Here is a 20725-nt window from a genome sequence, read left to right on the forward strand (position 1 = left end):
GGGCGCCGGGACGCCCCCCGGTCAGGGCCCCGCCCCGCCCCCTTACTCGGTGATGCGCTTGGCCAGCTCGGTGCAGGCGGCCGTGGAGTTGGCCGAGAAGACTCGGTAGCCGGTGCGGGCGGCGTTCATGGCCGGGCGGGCGGCGGGGCGGGCTCGCGGGGCGCGGAGGGTCGAGGACGCGGAGAGCGGGGGCAGCAGCAGCAGCTTCTTGGGCATCGTCCGGCCCGCGCCCGGAGCGGCTCTGACCCGGGCGGTCGCGAGGCGCGGGGTCCGGCGGGGGAAGGCGCCGAGACCCCAGGCACGGGAGGGGAGAGGCCCGAGACCCTCACGGTCCTCGCACCCGAGGCCGCCGAGGGCTGGGGCGGAACCCACGCTCGCCGCGACCGGCGTATCGGCCACCTCAGAGCCGGCGGCCAGGACACCGCCCCTCTGGGCCGCGGAGAGGCACCGGCTAGAGCGTCCCCGGGGCCGCCATCTCAGATGAGGGCAGGGCGGTGGACAACTCTTCCAAAGCTTGTTGTGCCCAGGGGAGCCTCACGAATCGCCCCGCTGCTTGCTTTTGTCGCTCCCACGGGAGCTCTTTTGCCCTCTCGTTCTTGGGCCGTGCGACCTCACTTGAGAGTGGTCCCAGCCTTTGCCAGCTTTTCTGCCAGCATCCAAAATGTCTGCGGCCGTGGAGGTTGACGATCTAGCTCTGCGCCTCTATGCTAACCCAGCCGGAGCGCGGGGCGAGGCTCGAGCGCCCAGCTGGGATTGGTTTGAAAAGTGGAGGCGGCGTTGTTTTCCGCGGGCTGCTGCGGTGCCCCAGAGGTGGTGTGCGTGGACCCGAGCCTGCTCTGTGTTCCCCAAACAGGCTCTAACCTCGTATCTGCACCTAAGGCAGAGTTCCTTGAACGGGTCAAAGGACTCCTGCCAGTTACCGCTTTGCTCTCAATCGTGGAAGCCCTTCTTCCTCCTCTTGCACAAGCCCCCGTCCCTCAGAGACCTATGGGGAGTAGCGTCTGCGTGCTAGATCACCTCAATCCCAGTAAGCCACCCTCCGCCCCCGGACTGTACCGTATCATACTGTATGTATGATACCACGCATAGATGCTTGTGTTTCATTTTACCGTTGTGGACCATCTGTCTTCCCAACTAGGATGTAAACCCTCTTGGGGCAAGATTGTGTACAGCTGGGGCGCCTGGGCGGCTCCGTCGTTAAGCGTCTGCCTTCGGCCCAGGTCATGGTCCCGGGGTCCTGGGATCGAGCCCCGCGTCGGGCTCCCTGCTCAGCGGGAAGCCTGCTTCTCCCTTTCCCTCTCCCACTCCCCCTGCTTGTGTTCCCTCTCTCGCTGTGTCTATCCCTGTCAAATAAATAAATAAAATCTTAAAAAAAAAAAAGATTGTGTATAGTTTGGGGTTCAGATTTCCCAGTGTCTAGTGCAGTGTTATGGGTTCCAGAGGCACGCAATCAATACATGTTGAATGAGACCCAAGAAGTGAAAGGAGGGGAAGCCTTTGGATCACTAGTTATCAGCTGCCCCAGGATTGGGGAGGGAGGCCGGTGTTGTGCTTCTCAACACACACAGTACCGTCTTCTGAAAATATCTTTTAGGGACTCTGCCTGCTGTGACATTGGGCCTGAGGCAACAATAGATTGTGACTCATCACCTCAGGAAGGCTCACAATCCTAAAGCTTTAGGATTCGGAAACTGAACTATTCTGGGGCCTGCAGCAGCCTGGTCTACATTCTGCTGGCTTTCCAGAATTACTGCCCCACCCACCCTCTCCCTCCCCTTGGGACAGGTTAAATTAAAAAATAATAATAATAGGGGCGCCTGGGTGGCTCAGTTGGTTAAGCGACTGCCTTCGGCTCAGGTCATGATCCTGGAGTTCCTGGATCGAGTCCCGCATCGGGCTCCCTGCTCAGCGGGGGTCTGCTGCTCCCTCTGACCTCCCCCCTCTCATGCTCTCTGTCTCTCATTCTCTCTCTCGCAAATAAATAAATAAAATCTTTAAAAAAAAATAAATAATAATAATAATAATAAAATAAAATAAATGTTTTTAAAGCACGTGAGCTAAATAGCCTAAGCCAAATTATTTTTTATTTTTATTATTTTTTGAAGATTTTATTTATTTATTTTTGAGAGAGAGTGCTCTAGTGGGGAGGGCGAGGGGCAGAGGGAGAGAGAAAGATCTCAAGCAGATTCCAAGCTGAGCAGGAGCCTGTGGCCGGGCTCCATCCCACCACCCTGAGATCATGACCTGAAGTCAAAACCAAAAGTCAGCGGCTTAACCGACTGAGCCACCCAGGTGCCCCCCAAATTATTTAACCATAAGCCTTGTCACCTTTTTTTTTTTAAAGCTTTTATTTTTAAGTAATCTCTACACCAAACGTGGGGCTCAAACTCACAACCCTGAGATCAAGAGTCACATGCTCTACTGACTGAGCCGGCCAGGCGCCCCACACCTTATATTCCCTTCTAAAACAAAAGGAAAGCACTTCCCTTCACATTTTCCTATCTGTATCCCCCAGAACCCCTGTACCATGTTCATTTGCTCAGGTCTCCTTGAATTGTACCTCCTCCTCTTTTCCCCCTGTGAGTGAACATGACCATGAGGTTCCCAGCCAATAAATCCCACGATTTATCATCTTTTACTCTTTTCTTCCCCTTGCTTTCTACATCTATCCGCTTATCCATGTGTTAACATTTACTCAGCACCTGCTATTTGCCAGGCCTGTTTTAGGTGTTTGGGATACTTTAGTAAAGGAAAAAAAGACAGAAATTCATTTTTTTTTTTTTAAGATTTTATTTATTTATTTGACAGAGAGAGAGAGAGACACAGCGAGACAGGGAACACAAGCAGGGGGAGTGGGAGAGGGAGAATCAGGCTTCCCGCCAAGCAGGAAGCCCGATGCAGGGTTCAATTCCAGGACCCTGGGATCATGACCTGAGCCGAAGGCAGACACTTAACGACTGAGACACCCAGGCGCCCCAAGACAGAAATTCCTACCCTGGAGGGGTACAATCTAGCAGGGGAAGAGAGATTTAAAAGAACAAAAAATGAACAAACATCATAAATGAGTAATTTATGTAATATGTTAGCAGGTTTTTCCTCTTGCAGCAGTAACAAAGTACCACAAACATAGTGGCCTAAAACAACACAAATTTATGACCTTATAGTCGTCGAGGTCATAAGCCCTAAAATCACGGTGTTGGCAGGGCTGCATTCCTTCTGGAGGTTCCGGAGGAGAATCTGTTTCCTTGCCTTTTCCACTCTCTAGAGGCTACGTGCATTCGTTGCTCGTGGCCCCCCTCTTGAACACCAGCATCTTCAAATCTCTCTCTCTCTGATCTGCGCTTCCATCGTCATGTCCTTTCCCACTCTGACACTCCTACCTCCCTCTGATAAGGACCCTTGTAATTTCATTGGACTCAACGGGATATGCGGTATAATCTCCCATCTCGAGGACCTTCACTTCACATCTGTGAAGTCCCTATCACCATATAAAGTAACCTATTCACAGGTTCTGAGGATAGGATGTCAGCATCTTTGGGGAGCTATTATTCTGCCTACTGCAGAAGGCCAAAAGCAAACAAACTAACCACACACACACACACACACACACACACACACACAAGAGAGCAGAGGAAGGGGGTTCCGGAGAGGGGTAACAAGGTTTGTCTTTCTACCTTCTGAATTACCTCTGGCATCCCTCCCAGCCCCTTGCCCCCCCGCTCACAGGCCTGTCACTAGGGTCAGCGGGGGGGCCCCCCCCCCAGTGGGTTCCTTCATAGTGATCTCTTTCTCATCCTTCTCATCTGGGACCTCCTCCACTTAATCTGTCCTAAGAATCACCTGATGGATCGGAGTCTATGCTTCTTTCTAATGCTTCTGATTCAACAAGTTTGGGAAATACTTAGTAATGCATTCTCCACACAAGCTGGAGCGAACTTTACATATACGGATGTGATAGTAACTCCCCTCAAAACCTATCTGTGGCGGGCGCCTGGGTAGCTCAGTTGGTTAAGCGACTGCCTTCGGCTCAGGTCATGATCCCGGAATCCTGGGATTGAGTCCCACATCGAGCTCCCGGCTCAGCGGGGAGCCTGCTTCTCCCTCTGATCCTCTTCCCTCTCATGCTGTTTCTCTCTCTCTCTCAAATAAATAAATAAATAAAATCTTAAAAAAAAAAAAAAAAAAACCTATCTGTGGCTGCCTGTCACTTTTAGAATAAAGACAACCTCCTTGTGATCTCGCCCATTCCTGGGTCTTCAGTTTTATCCTCTTATTCTTCCAGTCGGCATCACCCTGACTGGCCTCGTCTCCGGTTGCCACAGGGCTTTTGCATGTGCTGTTCTCGCTCCTCCTTACCACCCACTCCATTCTTATTCATCCTCAGCCCTAGAGAGCCTTCTCAGACCTCTCTGACTAGATCAAAGTCCCCTGGTATTGGCTCTCCCAGCAATACATTCTTAGACACTGGTCACACTTGCAAATTTATATTTTGTAAAGACCGCCAGTCATGACCCTATATCATTTATCCTTTCTTCCTTTTAATGTTAGAACCAGCCCAGCTGGGGTCCTGGCCCAACCTTCCTTGCAGCTAATACAGCCACGTGCCCACATTTGGCCAGTCGAGGGAGAACGGAAGTGATGCGTGCAGTGCCCAGGCCTCTCCTCCCCCCTGGTCTTCCACTGTCAGGAATGGACACCCCTGGCACATCCACTGTTGGTCCAGATATGGAGGCCACATGTTGAGGATGGAAGAGCCAGCTCACCACCTGGGCCGCTGGCTGACCTGGCCAGCCTTAGACCACCCACCTCTGCTCTGTTACACATGCAGATAAGGTCGGATCGGCTCGGAGAGCAGCTTAGCCTGTCCCCAGCTGGTCCTCACTGGCTGGGTGATTGTTTATCTCCCACCAGACTTAACTCCAAAAGGCAGGGATGGACTCTGTTCATCCTTGCATCCCTATCTCTGGACGGGATCTATATCTGGATCCATCGGGTGCAGCCAGCCCATCTCAACTGTAGGAGTCTCGATAAGAAATCACAAAATGTAAGATTGGGAAGTACTCACTCTCACAAAGCCCCAGTGCCAAAGTTCCTACAAACATCCCTTATCACTCCACTGATGAGATGGGGAGGAAGGGCCACGAAAGATGAATTTGGGATAACCATTTGGGAGCCATCTCATGGTCCCCGGAAGACAGCCAGGCTCCTAGACTGTCTCAGGATGAAGCTGGGATTTGGGCACCTACTGTCACCAGAAGCACCCTTAGGGGAGGTGGGTCATCTCAGCTTGGGATCAAGAACAGCAGAGCCATGTTCTGTTTTAATGTGATGCTTCATTAAAAATGACCATTTGGGGGTGCCTGGGTGGCTCGGTTGAGCGTCTGGCTCTTGATTTTGGCTTGGGTGGTGATCTCAGGGTCATGAGAACAAGCCCTGCACTGGGCTCCGTGCTCAGCGGGAAGTCCGCTGGAGATTCTCTCTTCTTCCTCTACCCCTCCCCTTCGTGCACTCTCTTTCTCTCTCAATAAATAAATAAATAAATAAATAAATACAATCTTTAAAAAAATAAAAATGAACATTTGGATTATACTGTTGAAAGTTTTCCCCAGATTATTTTCTTTTTCTTTTTTTTAAAGTTTTTTTTTTTTTAAGATTTTATTTATTTATTTGACAGAAAGAGCAAGAGAGGGAACACAAGCAGGGAGAGTGGGAGAGGGAGAAGCAGGCTTCCTGCGGAGCAGGGAGCCTGATGCGGGGCTCGATCCCAGGACCCTGGGATCATGACCTGAGCCGAAGGCAGACGCTCAACGAACGAGTGAGCCACCCAGACGCCCCTAAAGATTTTTTTTTGTTTTAAGTAATCTCGGGGCCTGGGTGGCTCAGTCGGTTAAACATCTGACACTTGATTTCAGCTCAGGTCCATGATCTCAGGGTCATGAGATTGAGCCCTGTGTCAGGCTCCATGCTGAGCATGCAGCCTGGTTAAGATTCTCTCTCCCTCTCCCTCTGCTCCTCCCCCCCACCGTGGGCATTCTCTCTCTCTCTTAAAAAAAAATTAAAATTAAATTAAATTAAAAAATAGATAATCTCTATGCCCAACATGGGGCTTGAACTCACAACCCCGAGATCAAGAGTCGCATGCTCCACCAACTGAGGCAGCCAGGTGCCCCACCCCACCCCACCCTTTTTTTTCTTTCAGTTTTATACCTTTATTTGACAATCAGCGATTAGTTCTCATCCACATTAACTATCTGTAGATTTTTGAAAGTGGTGACAGGTACATAGGTAACCAGTGTGTAGAGCTTGTTTGGTGAATCTTCATCCTCGTTATGTTTTCTGGACAACCACACACGGATACGGTATGGAACATTCCTTATTCCTTTGGCCCAGACAGCTTTGTTGAGCCTGGTGTCAATGCGCACATCTGGAGTTCCCATCTCCTTTGTGGCAAACTTCCGGATCTCTTTGAGTGCCCGAGGGGCACGCTTCTGGAAACCCACTCCGTGGATGCGCTTGTGAATGTTGATGGTGTATTCTCTGATCACTACCTCGTGGATGGCAGAACGGCCCTTCTTCTTCTCGCCACCCTTCTTTGCGGGAGCCACTCTGCCGGGCCCTGGTTGGAAAGCCACACTTTATAAACAATTAATGTGGCATCCTGATGGCTCCTAAAATATTCCAGGTCCTGGCACATAGTAGGTGCTCAACATGTATTTGTGGACTCAGTCCTGGGGTGAGCCTGCAGACGAGGCCGGAGACGGTCATTATTTCTAGCAGGGCAGCCATGTGCTCAGCAAGAGGGGAGAGCAGGTCTTGGGTATAACCAGTTAGTCGCTCCATAGTGCCCCCTACTGGTCCTTGAGTTCCTTGAGCGGTCGCTGCCACGTGGTCCCATTATTGGGTCCTGACTCTTGATCTTGGCTCAGGTCTTGATCTTGGGTTGTGAGTTCCAGCCCCCCGCTGGGCTCCACACTGGGCACGGAGCCTACTTTAAAAAAAGAAAAGAAAAAAGAAATGATCTGTGCGTATTTTTGTGGAGACAAAGTGAGAGCTGACAGATCTCCCCATGTTTCAAAGCAGCAATGTCAAAGGGCCTTGGTCCGGCGAGTCACAGGGCAGCCCAGAGAAGAGCCAGGGAGTGAAAGTCCAGCTCCTTGCCACTCCCTGGGGACAACTCTGAGTCTCCCCAGCTGTCCTGGGCCATAACCTGCTCAGTCACACAGGGCCCCCCCGCACACCACCACACACACACTCTTCCCTATTGCTGCTCCCTAGTTTCACTTCCCACATAAACTATTCACACATTCTTGTCACGGTGCCTGCTGCTGGGCGACCACAAGCTGAGACAAGGCTGTACCTACTAAGCTTCTGCTCATTTCATCTCCCACCAGACTTAACTCCAAAAGGCTTTTCCTTGTGTAAATTCCTAGGGGTCTACAGTGGTTCATTTGATGATCAATTTGGCTGGACCATGGTGCCCAGGTATTTGGTCAAATATCATTCTAGATAGTTCTGTGAAGGTTTTTTTTTTTTTTTAAGATTTTATTTTTAAGTAATCTTTACACCCAGCTTGGGGCTCAAACTCACAACCCTGAGATCAAGAGTCACACATCCCACCAACTGAGCCAACCAGGTGCCCCAGATGAAGGTATTTTTTGGATCAGATTAACATTTAAATTCGTGGATTTTGAGTAGATTACCTTTCATAGTGTGGGTGGGCCGCATCTATCAGTGGAAGGCCTGACTAGAACAGAGATTGACCTCCTGGAGCAAGAGGGAATTTTGCCAGCTGACTGTCTTTGGACTCAGACTGCATCTCTTCCCTGAGTCTCCAGTCTGCCAGCCTTACTCCATCAGATTTTGGATGTCCATCTACACACAATGTTGTAGGTATAATGTTTATATTACATATAATGTCAGTTCTGTTTCTCTGGAGAACTCTGATACAGGGTCTGAAATTAGGAGAAAGGGGTCCTTTTTTTTTTTTTAAGAGAGAGAGTGAGCGGGGGGGTGGGTAGGGAAGAGGGAGAATCTTTTTTTTTTCTTTTTTTTCTGAGAGAGAGAAAATCTTAAGCAGGCTCCACACCAGCATGGAGCCTGATGTGGGGCTCGATCTCACAACCCTGAGATCATGACCTGAGCCAAAATCGAGAGTCCGATGCTTAACCGACTGAGCCACCCAGGCGCCCCCCTCTGCTCACTTATATTATAGGAGAAAAATGGAGGCAAAGGAAGACATAATTATTTGCTCAAGGTCATGCAGCTGTTAAGAGTTGGCTCCCAGAGTCTGGCTCCCAAGACCACGCCCATTCTGGGCAACCTGCAGCCTCTCTCAGAGTCCCTGGGGCAGTAAGAGACTCCACCCCCCGATAATGTCCCAGTTTATTAATGGACCACAGCTATTGTTGGATATTTGTACTGTTTGGAGGTTTTCGCTGTTAAAGAGCCTAGACCCTCTCGAACCTGAAATGTGGCACACTTGAGCCAGGCACCTTGTGACTTTCTCAATTATTTGGTCCATGACTTGTTATAACCTGTGTCCTTAATGTTCATTTCCTACCTTCTCAGGCTCTTCTGCCTCTGGCCTTTTTCCTGCTTCCATGTCTTTCTCTTTGATCTCCTCTTGCCAGTGCTGCTTGGAATCTGGTGATATGGGCAAGGAATCAGCTCTTGTTTGGCAGGAGCTTCTGCAGAAGTTCTAGAAGGCACTAGAAAGCACCAGAAGGTTTCTACTTGGACCAAAGTCTTCAATGAGGTATGGATATTTGTGAGACCCTGTAATACCTCCAGAGGCCTCCAGCAAGAGTTACTAAAAACCCCGCGATAGGTGGGTTCTGTCCTACTGAGGACTCTTCACTGTCATTCCATCTCAGGTTTTCCAGTGGTCATCTCAGCAGCTGTTCCCTATCACTGTCCTTGCTGAAGTTGGGAAAGGTCACTCCCTGCGTGCTTGGCTCTGTCTGCTCGGTATTTTGCTCTTGCCCCCAGTGTGGTTTCTGGTGTCCTATAGAGAGAATCAGCTCTGAGATCCAAGTTGGTATTATTTTTAGAAATAAAGATCATTCCATCTCAGCTTGCTGAGGCCTGTTCAGAGAAAGAAAACAGAGAAAGGCTTCATATTTTTCCAAAGTTCAAGTGGGAGTGGAGCATCATGGATGCAAAACTCCTGAATCATTGCCTGAACTGTTCTCTTTTGTTCCGAAGATGACCTTGCCTTCCAAATCATTCATCCATCAGGGGCCAAGGCTGAGCAATCCTAAACACACCTCTCTTTGTCTTATTCAGACCCTTCTTGGACAATTCTTCCCGCCCAACCTGAACCTGTCCCCCCACCCCGTCTTCACGTTTTTAGAACAGAGGAGATCATGTTTCTACTGATCGTGCTGAACCGGCATTTCATTTATCAGCAGTATCATTGTTTTCTTAGACTTGAAGACCAAAATTAGGTTGAATATGGACATGTCACCTTGTGCTGAGCAGAGCGGTTTTGTTCTTGCAGGAAATGTTTAGCGGGTCTGGACCCTCAAGGATCAGACGGGTCTTACAGAGAAAGAAAAAAATTGAAACTGGTCAAGTGAAGTCTCACTTCAAACTTCCAAGAGGACATTCTTTACAAAATGAGCAGAGGGGGGCGCCTGGGTGGCTCAGTCGGTTAAGCATTGGACTCTCGACTATTATATATAATATAATATAACATAATATAATATTATATAATAATTCCTACCTAGAAGGGTTTTGTGATGGGTAAGCTTGTTAAAACATGTCAGGCAGTTAGAACAGGGTCTGGCATATATGAACTATGAAGTGAAGGGAGGTGGGAAATATTTATACATATTTATTCATCAGGAGGCAATCGGGAAAAGGAACCACATTCGTTACGTTATTTTTATTTGTTTATTTTTAAAGATTTTATTTTTTTGAGAGAGATTGAGAGAGCACAAGAAGGGGGAGCAGCAGAGGGAGAGTGAGAAGCAGACTCCCCAGTGAGCAGGGAGCCCGATGCAGGGCTGGATCCCAGGACCCTGGAATCATGACCTGAGCCGAAGGCAGATGGTTAACCAACTGAGCCACGCAAGCACCCCTAAATAAATAATCTTAAAAAAAAAAAAAGAAAGGGGACACCTGGGTGGCTCAGTCGGTTATGCGTCTGCCTTCTGCTCAGGTCATGATCTTAGGGTTCTGGGATCGAGTCCTACATCGGGCTTCTTGCTCAGCAGGGAGTCTGCTTCTCCTTCGTCCTCTGCTGCTCCCCCTGCTTATGCTCTCCCTCTCTCTCTCTCTCTTTCTCTGTCAAATAAAACCTTAAAAAAAAAAAAAAAGATAGGCCAAGGGGCATCTGGCTGGCTCAGTTGGTGGAGCATGCGCCTCTTGATCTCGGGGTTATGAGTTCGAGTCCCACGTTGGGTATAGAGATTATTTAAAAGAAATAAAATCTTTAAAAATAAAATAAAAAATGAAGGTAGACCTGAATGAAAGTGTGGCCATAGGAGGGAGAAAACAGCACAGATGGGCATAATGGACTTCAGCATGTGAGAAGCGGTGTGGTCTACCCGCAGCCCTGAGAGTGGGGGCTGAGGTCAGCTGAGGATGCAGAATGTTCTAGGCCAGAGAGAGATTGTGGCAGGGGTCCAGTTCTCAGATCCCAAGGTCCTCCACGTTCTCAGAAGGAGTGGGAGCCGAGAAGATTGTGGTTGGAGACCAGAGATGTCCCAGATGAGAAGAGGGGGAGCCCCTCCCGCCCACAGCACAGCATGAGAGCAGGGAGGGCTTTGCAGGAGGAAGACAGGTGTTTGTGGAGGCTGTGTGGGGAGCTGGTGGGATGAGGACGCTGTGCCTGTCAGGGCAGGAGTCAGGGCTCCCTGGCCCGTGAGGGGACAGCTCTGGGGTCCGATGCCCCTGCACTCAGTCCTGGTTCTGCTGGATCGCCTGGGGCACTCCCTCATCCCACACCTGTGTTTCTTCATCTATAAAACAGTGACCATGGTAACACCTGCCCAGGGTTATGAGTTGGTGCATGTATGACAAGGTGGACGGAGGTGCCCAATGGGATCTTTCCTGTTTTCCAAAAATTACCTACCAGACCCCACTACCAAGAATAAAATGCATCCCACATTTTAAGTTCAGAAGACTAGCAGCTGGTGGGCTGGCTGGGAGACCTCTCAGCGCTGACACTACAAACACTGTGTAATCAAGAACTTGGCTGGCCTTTGTCCCCGGGTCCTCAGAGGTCACCTCTAGATCCTTGGAATTTCCCGAGTGATAGGAATGTCTGCTATTCATGTTTGGGCCCCCCAAGCCCCCAGATCATTGATGATAAACCATGTTATATGAGCTCAACCTGCAGGGAACAAAGGGGGCTGGAGATTGCATTCAATTGAAGGCCAGTAATTTAATCAAGGTGCCTACACAACGAAACCCCAATAAAACTCTTAGATCCCAAAGCTCGGGTGAGCCTTGCTGGTTGGCGATGCTCTGCCTATTGTCACACAATGATGTGTAAGAATGTGTAACTCAGGGGAGCCCTTTGGGAGAGAGTGTCTTGTGGGCAGGCCTGTGGGGCCCCTGCTTGTCCACATCACGTCTACAGGGCACTGGTTCTCGACCAGGTCATTTGGCCCCCGAGGGACATTTGGCAACGCCTATACACATTTTTGGTTGCAAAGCTGGGGAGAAGCTACCAGCATCTAGTGAGCAGAGGCCAGGGATATTGCTAAATTATGTCCAGGCCAAGCCCCCACGACAAGGAATGATCCAACCCCCAAAATGTCAATAGCGCTGAGGACGGGCAACCCAGCTCTAGAGAATGAACTAGACCAGCAGTGAAGACCCAGAGCCCAGGACAACCACATCGCGGCCACTGGCCAGTCACTATAGGGAACACATCTGGTTCCCATTTCTCTCCTCTTGGCCTCAGCCTCAGAGAAGTAAGCACAGAAGAGGGGGACACAGTGATATCAAAGACATACGTGTCCCTGCTTCTTCCCGCTGGGGCCTCAGGCCTGGCCTGCGGAGGGGAAGGATGGGGGGTAATCTGAGAAAACTTTGACTTTTTTTTTTTTTTTAAGATTTTATTTATTTATTTGAGAGTAAGAGAGACAGAGAAACAGCATGAGAGGGGAGAGGATCAGAGGGAGAAGCAGGCTCCCCGCTGAGCCGGGAGCCCGATGTGGGACTCGATCCCAGGACCCCGGAATCATGACCTGAGCCGAAGGCAGTCGCTCAACCAACTGAGCCACCTAGGCGCCCATGAGAAAACTTTGACTTTTGAAAAGAACAAGTGTTGAACACCAGAGGGAGGCTGTGTTAACAACCAAAAACGGCTGGAAGGCAGACTGAGGTGCTTACTGGGGAGCTTTCTGCCCCGTGAGAATGGGGATTTTGACAGAACGCAGCTGGTGGCGGCTGTTAGGAAAAAATAAGACCTTTTGCTCACGTGCACGTCAACAAGACGCGTTTCCTTAGTGAAAGTGGCTCCTTAATGAAAGTTAGTACACACTGCCTGGCACAAATTAAGAGCTTACTAAAGGCTAACCGCTTGTGTTAAGAGGGAAGTGGAACGTCAGCAGAGCCGGCGAAAGGATAAGTGTTGTCATGCAGAGACAGCTGGTTTCAGTTAAAGCACAGAGGTCAAGGAAGCCGGGGCCTTGAGTAACAGGGCACCCGGGTTCCTGAAAATGTATCTGAAGGAGTCTATTCTTTTTTTTTTTTTAAGATTTTTATTTTTAAGTAATCTCTACACCCAATTTGGGGCTTGAACTTACAACCCCAAGATCAAGAGTCCCATGCTCCACTGAATGAGCCAGCCAGGAGCCTCTTATGGAGTCTATTCTTAAGCTACAAACCACTTTCCTTAAGGGTAAAGCAGTTCTCTAAAGTTGCACCAATTCTGGGGCGCCTGGGTGGCTCAGTCGGTGAAGCGTCTGCCTTCGGCTCAGGTCACGATCCCGGGGTCCTGGGATCGAGCCCCACGTTGGGGATCCCTGCTCAGCGGGCAGCCTGCTTTGCCCTCTCCCTCTGCCCCTCCCCCTGCTTGTGTTCGCGCTCTCTCTCTCAAAGAAATAAAATCTTAAAGAAAATAAAGTTGCACCAATTCTTACTTCCTGAGGTAGGTAACCAAGACTCTCCAAGATGGTCGCCATCAACTCCTTCTCTCTCTAAACTGATGCCTCTCCTCACGCCATAGGCAGGGGCCCTAATCCCCTCCCCTGGAATCTGAGCAGGACTCAGTGATTTGCTTGAGCAGTAGAATGTTGTACACGTGAGGTCCTGGGATTTCCAAGGCTGGGGCACGAGAAGCCTCGCAGCGTCTGCCTGGATCTCCTAGAATGACTGCTCTTGAGATATTCCCTCTTGGAACCCAGCGGCCATGTCACATGGAGAGGCCGCAGGGCGCTGCTCTGGCTGACAGCCCCAGCTGAACTCTTCGCTGACAGCCAGCCTCAACCGTCCCCGCATGAGAGAGGCATCGCAGACGTTTAGCCCACTGCCCCTGTAACCACATGAGTCCCCAAGTGCGAACCACCCATCTGAGCCTTGTCAACCCACGCTGAACCCAATAAATTATTGCTTTAAGCCACGACGTTTTTTGGGTGATTTATTACTCAGACACAGATAACTGGAACACTTCCCTAGGGAATCCGTGCTTTCAGACACATATGCTCCTTTCTTGGATGAAAAATTGTCTTTCTAGCGATTGCCCGGGAAGGCTTCACACAAGTGGGATATCCGGGCTGGTGGAAAGACGGCAAACACCAACACAAGCCCAAGTTCCAGCGTATGCATAGTACCAACTCACAAGCCGGGTAACCTTTGATGTGAGAGCATCTCAGCACCTCCCTTCCCTTCCCCACCTGACAATGTCTTCCTCCTTTCCATTCCTCCATAAATTTCAAACTGTTATTCCAAAACAGCCATTACAGAAGCATGGTCAGGGTGTTAGAAATCTGACTGATGTCAGGAAGTACCGTGCGGGGGCGCCTGGGTGGCTCAGTCGTTAAGCGTCTGCCTTCGGCTCGGGTCATGATCCCAAGGTCATGGGATTGAGCCCTGCATCCAAGGGCTTTGTGGGAAGCCTGCTTCTCCCTCTCCCACTCCCCCTGCTCGTGTTCCCTCTCGCACTGTGTCTCTCTCTGTCAAATAAATAAATAAAATCTTTAAAAAAAAAAAAAAGGAAAAAAACTACTGTGTGGACAGGTTGGGGGGGCAGCTGGGTAATTCAATCCAAGTATCCGAGGCTTAGCCGCTAGGGTGAAGTCTTAAAGTACTCCTAAGGGGAAGGCAACTTTATCTTTCATGGACACACAAGGGAGAATAGAATCTTCTGGTAATTAAATACCAATTAGACATTAAGAAAAAGTGTTTATAAAATTGTATTACCATTCAACAGGGAAATAAGATTTAATTGAGCTTTTTAATTCATGAGCGCTCCTGCTTTGACACCACCTAGTGGGAGTGACTGTAATAGCTCCAGAGACCCCAGTCCCCTTCTCATGCAGCCAGCTTTGTCACCGTCCCCACATTCCCACGCCAGCGTCTGGGAGGATGTGGGGAGAGATCGCGATAGCATGCATCATTTCCGCACTACGCCTGCCTGATTCATCCCCAAACATGAAGTGGTCGCTGGGACCAGACAGCTCATGATGCCCTTCAAGAAGTTTTCTGTGGCATTTACAGAAATCTGTGAGTTCTTTGAGCTTGCCCACCTGCTTGGGAAACAGGCTACAGATCCCCCTTTTATGCTAAGTCAGCGGTTCCCAAATTTGTCTGCCCATTAGGAGATCCCCAGGGGGGTTCCAATGTGCTGTCTCGTTTGGGAGCCTCAGTGCTAAGTGACCCTAAGTCCCCAGGTCATCAGCAGACCTGGTGCCTATTGTCTCTTGCCTCCTCTCCGCTTTCCATTAGGAATATCCCAAGGCCAAACCCAGTTAGAAACCTCTTAGCACTTACCACCTCTGCCTAGTTGGTAGAGACTTCACAGATTTAAAAAAAAAAAAAGCTGGATTTTTTTTTTTTTTTTAAGATTTTATTTATTTGACAGAGAGAGACACAGCGAGAAAGGGAACACAAGCAGGGGGAGCGGGCGAGGGAGAAGCAGGCTTCCCGCGGAGCAGGGAGCCCGATGCGGGGCTCGATCCCAGGACCCTGGGATCATGACCTGAGCCGAAGGCAGACACTTAACGACTGAGCCACCCAGGCGCCCCAAAAGGCTGGATTTAAAATTCTTCCATCTCTAGGGGCGGGCGCCTGGCTGGCTCAGTCAGTAGAGCCCCACGTTGGGTGTGGAGCCTACTTCAAACAAAAATTTCCCCCCATCTCTAATGTATTTTTACTTTGGTTAAATTTTAAGTGTTTTTTTTTTTTTCCCAAATAAAAATACATCGCGTACGTGGTTATCCTTGGGTGGTGGGCATGGCTGGAAGGGGGCACGAGGAGTTTCTAGGATGTATTTGTTTTTATTAATATCAGTGCATTGGGGCGCCTGGGTGGCTCAGTCGTGGCTGACTGAGCCACCCAGGCGCCCCCCCGACCTGCTAGTCTTTACTGAGTGCTCGCAACCTGTAAGTCTTGGTCTAGAATTAGAATTAGCGTCCCCAGCTTTCCACTCAGGGTCTCCAGCATTTCAGAAATGCCCGAGAAGGCAGGGACATGGCCCTCGGTGTCCTGGGTTTTGCTGTGGCTCCCCGCTCCCACTCAGTCTTGCCCCAGCCCGTGTGCCTCCCGCAGCGCTGAAGGCTGCAAATCGAGTAAGAGATCCACCCCTGAGGACTCAACATGCCTCTCCCCTTGGGAACATCACTCGTGCCTGCCAAGAGCTGAAGGAGGCAGACCCGATCCCATGCGAACCATAGTTTGCAGATATTGAGTGTTTTTCCTCAAGTGCTCAGAGTTCTCAGTCTGAGAACCGAGCAGTCACAGACACTTGTCACATGGCACCTGGAACTCAGCCTAAAATGGCAGGACTTTGTGCTTGTTTGCAAGTGCCAAGTTCCGATGCTATGGATTTTCCTAGGCCATCCGAGTCAGGAAGACTGAGGTACCGTTTTAACTCTGCATCGGAGCCATCTGTCCCTCCCTCCTGGGACCCGTCAGCCTGCCGTGCCCAGCGAGGAGGAGGTGGGGTGTCGGACCGTGCCCTTCCGGGCTCTCCGCATCAGCACAGCGGCCACCTGGCACCTGGGTGCGGCCCCCCCTTCTGGTCATCCTGCTGCATCTGCCAGGGGGATGCGGTTGGGAGAGGTCAGCCCGCAAGCACTTCTTGAGGACTTCTGTGTGCAGACCCGCGATGTTTGCCGTTCCAGGAAGGAGACAAGAAGACAAAAGAAAAGAGGTGTTCTGCAGCCACCTATAAGCTCCCCACAGCTCAGGAGCACTCGCCACGTCCTTTCCGTTTTTGGTTTGCTTCTAAAAAATAATGTCACTAACTAGTTAGTCTGCAAGCTTTGACAGGTGATCACTTGGTTCCCCATTCCATTTTGAAAGTGAGTTTCAGAGAAGGCTGCTAGGATCATCTGAGGATGCCTTGAAGGAGAAATGACATCTTAACTCATTCTCAAGATGCTAGTCACGTGGCCGTGGCCAGGATTTCGGGGCGGTGAGCAGAGAGAACACGGAACTCTGCTTTTGGAAATGGCTCTCCTGTCGGATCAGCAAATCACTCCCCTTGATGCACAAAGGCTTAGGGGCACACGTGTGCAATTAGGTTACAGTGTCCCTTGCCCCCAGCTCCCCTCCTCGGCCCCAGCTGTCCAGCCCATCCTGTATAGTCATTGCTTAGATTACCAGGGTTGTGTCTGGAAAAGAATCGAAGGGTTTGACCTTCAAGAGGCAAGCCTCCAGGGAAGGGAAATTTCTATTTTCAGGATGTGGATAATGAGCAGCAGGGGTAGGCAAGACGGGCTCCAGCATCCGTGTCTTTGTGTAGCTGGGCGAAGTAGGGCATCCGTGCCCCTCTTTTGCCCCCAAGCTACCACCCCCCAAACGGCATCTATGGAGGAGGACGCCTGAGCCGCTGCCCGGTGTGAATGGAAGGGGAGAGGGACGCATCCCCCAGGTGGCCACCAGGGGTCAGTGGGGTGCCTCCAGCAGGCCTTCCCAGAGGCAGCACGTGCTTCTGGGGTGAGAAGGCACTTCACCTCCCCCTGGCAGACGGGGTCCACCCTCAGGTAGGAGGGACAGGGCCAGACCACCAGTGCAAACGCCATGTCCAGCTTGGGGCTGTGTCCAGTCCACTGTTTGCTTTGGGAACAACCCAAGGACACACCTCAGCGTTTGAGGGATGTGAAAGTGGAAAACATTGCACAACAAGCCCCCGGAAAGCTGTGGACACACCCATCCCCCTGGCCCGGATGCTGCCTGCTCTGCGTTCCTGCTCCCCCACGATGGTGCCGGGGCCTTCTTCCTGATGCCCACAAGTTTTCCTTTGGGGAACTGCCTAAGGCAGTTTGGCATGGCCCTTCTTCCCTTGGGTGCCCGGGGTCTCCAAACCAGGGCAAATGAGCAAGTGGGCATAGTCGGGTGGGATGGAGGGCTGGCTGGGGCCTCAGAAAGGGACACTCTCTCCCCTCGCAAGTATCCAGGATGTAGGGTTGGGCAATAGAGACCAGGCCAGGGGCCGCGGAGCTGAGGTCAGCGACAGCCTGTGGAATGTTCCTAGCCACGATTTTCTGTGTGGCTGGTCTGGTTCAGACTTACCAGAGGAGGGACTGCCAGATCACATGATATGAGCTGAGAGGGCCACACGCTTCCTTTCGGTACCCAGGGGGCCTGCGCCCTGTGGCAAACCCTTCCTGCAAAGCTGAGTGGGGAATTCTGCCAGGCCGAAAGAGGATGGGTTGGTCTGCTTCCCAACCCTTCCTCAGGTGAAAAGCTGGGGTTTTGAAATTCTGGAATGACTATATTTAGCCAAGATGCCAATTTCTCTCTCTTGGGTAATTTTTAGAATTGGGAACCGGTTTTCTTCGTAGGGACCTCTACCCACAGAAGTCGACAGAATCACGTGTTGACGCCAGCAGGGGAAAGCAAACTTCTGGCTTGTGTTCGCTTGGCAGTGCTGGGGGACATGGGGAATGTCAGAAAGTTCTATTGCCAGGGCGCCGGGGTGGCTCGATCCGTGAAGCATCTGCCTTCAGCTGGGGTCATGATCCCGGGGTCCTGGGATCGAGTCCCACATCGGGCTCCCGGCTCAGCAGGGGAGTCTGCTTCTCCCTCTCCCTCTGCCTCACTCCCACTTGTGTGCTCTGTCTCAAATAAATAAAATCTTCAAAAAAATCAAAAAAAAAAAAAAAAGAACGTTCTGTAGCCAAGAAAGGACACAGTTCCCAGACTTCCCCTCCTCATCTGTGGTTGGCAGAATAACAGCCCCCCAAATGTCCAGGTCATAATCCTGGCACCAGTGAATATGTTACCTTATATGGCAAAAGAGACTTTGCGGATGTTTAGGAAGCCCTACATTAAGGCTCTAGAAGGGTGAGATTATCCCGGATTATGTGGGTGGGGCCAATGCAATCACAGGGTTCCTAGGAGGAAGAAGGAGGTAGGAAAGTCTGTCAGAGATGAGACAACGGAAGTAATGCAGACAGATCTGAAGTCCTGTGCCACTAGCTTTGGAATGAAGGGAGTGTCCTGAGCCGAACAATGCAGGTGGCCTCTAGAAGCTGGAACAGGCAGGGCAACGCAGCCCTGCTGATCCATCTGAAATTCTGACCTCTGGAGCGGTAAGATAATAAATCTGGGCATCAATGGGAACCCAATATGCTAACGCACAACTCAGTTTCTTCTTCCAAGGACCGGGGAACAAACGCATCTTCTCCGGGAGCCAAAGACACCATAAGTCAAGGTGTGAGGCGAGATCTGAAAGTCGAGGGAGCAGTGTGCAAGCCTGGGCGTGCAAGGATGTGTGGCAGCCTGTGCGGCAGCCTGTGCAGACATAAACAACCCCTCCCAACAGATCGCTCCCTGACAATGCAGGGAGGAGGGTAGGTCCGGCTTCCAGACACCCCTTTCCTCCAACACCCACGTGAGCGTGTCCCTTTTTCAGGACACTTCGTATGTGCACATTTTTTTACTGAAAATGTGAAACAATTAGTTCACACTAGAGTCCTAATGACTCCTTGGTTTTTCCTCCCAGAGCAATTTGCATTTGCAAAAGAACACTTCCACAGAAGATCATGCAGACCCTAAGGAACAGATTCAGCCAAATCTTTCACAGGGAGAAGGCCAAGGGCAGATGAAGGCAGAGATGCGGTGATGCATCGCCCAGCCAAGAACAGCAAAGCTTGCCAGCCAACCACCAGTGCTAGGAGACTGGCCTAGGACAGATCCTCCCCGAGAGCCCCAGAAGGAACTGACCCCGCCAACATACTGATCTCAGACTTGGGCCTCCACGTCTGTGAGACGGTAGATTTCTGGCAAGCCACCCGGTTCCTGGCACTTTGTTACAATGACCCCAAGAAACTAACAGAACGGCCTTCAGCTGCTGGGCAGGCTTCGAAAGTGAGCGGAGTGGGCATGGCCCGCAGGCTGCCACATTGAGGAGGCTCCGGAGGCTAACGACCGTGTCAGCGAGCTAGAATCGGCAGGCCTGCAGGTGAGGGTGGAAGGCAGAGCCCAGACAAGACCTGTGCTCCCAGCCCCAGCAAGGACACCCAGGAGGACGAGAAGGCCACGCAGAAGGTAGAGCGAGGCTGACCGCACCACACGCCCAGAGTCAACGAGCTACAGCAGAAACAGAAACTCTGAACACTCCCTGGGAGCAACCAAGAATCCTGCGTGACCAGTCTGCCCTCCTGGATCTCCACGTGTGGCACACCCCGCCACCCCCCCACGCCTGGCACGGTCAGCAGCGTCTAGGAAACTCTCAGAATGGAAAGCCACATCTGGGGCTGTTCTAGAACACGGGTCTGAAGAAGAGTTTGCAGGGACGGACAAACTCTTCCCTGCTCTTGCAGCCTCCGAGGCAGAAAGGACTCAAGGTCAAGGGAGGCCCGAGGCTCTGCAACTCAGCTTGGGAGCTGAAACTTCCCAGGGAGGACTGCTTCAGGGAACGGTGGGAGGGCGGGAATCCTATCCTAATAAAAGCAAGTCGTTTGCCATCGGGCGGCCTTGGCTCCAAGTTTCCGGAGAGCTGGAGCCAGGCCCAGTAAATTCCTGCTTTAGGAGCTCTCAGGTGTGTCTCCCTGGGGAGGGGGCTGTCCATAAGGAGGAAGGGGGTGGCTGGGAGGGACAGAAAGGCAGTCTCTTTCACCTGTGAGACAGGTATTATCTTCAAGGCGAGCTGGGAATCAGGTCAGATCAAGCCGGAGGCCAGGTCCACGGTGGACCTGTTGGGCAAAGGGTCTAGTTGCTTGATCAGGACATGGGGGAGGAAGCCTGGAGAGGGCTTCAGGATGTTTCCTCTTGCTCTGGGAGACCCTGCACAGCGGGGGCATGGGGGCAAGCTCTGTGGCAAGCCACCTCCCGGGTCAACGGACACTCAACCATCAGCGGGAAGTCTGGGGTGGGCTCAGTGTCTCAGGCTAGGGGCAGGACTCCTGGGCCCGCTTCTCAGCTCCGTTGAGAACTGGTTCCGCAGCTTGGGCAAGACCCTTCACCTCCCAGGGTTTCGGTTCCCCCAACTGTCCAAGGGCCACAAGCATCGTGGTCTTGCCCAATCCTGTCTCTTGAGCCTGGGATACTGATGGGTGAATTGCTGAAAAATAGATACGGTTCTTTAGAGAGAGGCTGGAGG

The 20725-nt window shown here is 51.2% G+C and overlaps 2 protein-coding genes across 4 annotated transcripts in view; both read right to left on the reverse strand.

Moving 5' to 3' along the window:
* PRPSAP1 (phosphoribosyl pyrophosphate synthetase associated protein 1) overlaps positions 1–430 on the reverse strand; it is a 29357-nt gene extending 28927 nt beyond the window's left edge. Inside the window, exon 1 of one of the 3 annotated variants that reach the window (XM_064582533.1) lies at positions 47–430. In XM_064582533.1, coding sequence (XP_064438603.1) covers positions 47–216 — 170 coding nt within the window. In that variant the 5' untranslated portion in view covers positions 217–430. The remainder of the gene's footprint in view (positions 1–46) is intronic. The other 2 variants (XM_064582532.1, XM_064582534.1) reach the window with 2 other exon arrangements.
* Positions 431–6194: 5764 nt separating this feature from the next.
* On the reverse strand, positions 6195–6840 carry LOC123854681 (large ribosomal subunit protein eL31-like). Its single transcript, XM_054511156.2, has 2 exons — positions 6740–6840; positions 6195–6633 (listed from the first exon to the last, which is right to left on the reverse strand). The coding sequence occupies exons 1-2, from the start codon at positions 6838–6840 to the stop codon at positions 6228–6230; spliced, it is 507 nt and encodes a 168-aa protein (XP_054367131.1). The 3' UTR covers positions 6195–6227.
* Positions 6841–20725: the final 13885 nt, after the last annotated feature.

The sequence above is a fragment of the Mirounga angustirostris genome, unplaced genomic scaffold (genome assembly GCF_029215605.1).
Source record: "Mirounga angustirostris isolate CCGP_5_RB_7025 unplaced genomic scaffold, mMirAng1.0.hap1 SCAF_17, whole genome shotgun sequence".
NCBI classification, from domain to species: Eukaryota; Metazoa; Chordata; class Mammalia; order Carnivora; family Phocidae; genus Mirounga; species Mirounga angustirostris.

What these genes read in the sequence shown, in the direction of transcription:
- LOC123854681 (XM_054511156.2), bottom strand. Translation starts at nt 6,840, where the DNA reads ATGGAGCGACTAACTGGTTATACCCAAGACCTGCTCTCCCCTCTTGCT. An exon ending in GTCTCCGGCCTCGTCTGCAG is followed by an intron (nt 6,634 to 6,739) that starts GCTCACCCCAGG and finishes TTGTTTATAAAG; the next exon opens with TGTGGCTTTCCAACCAGGGC.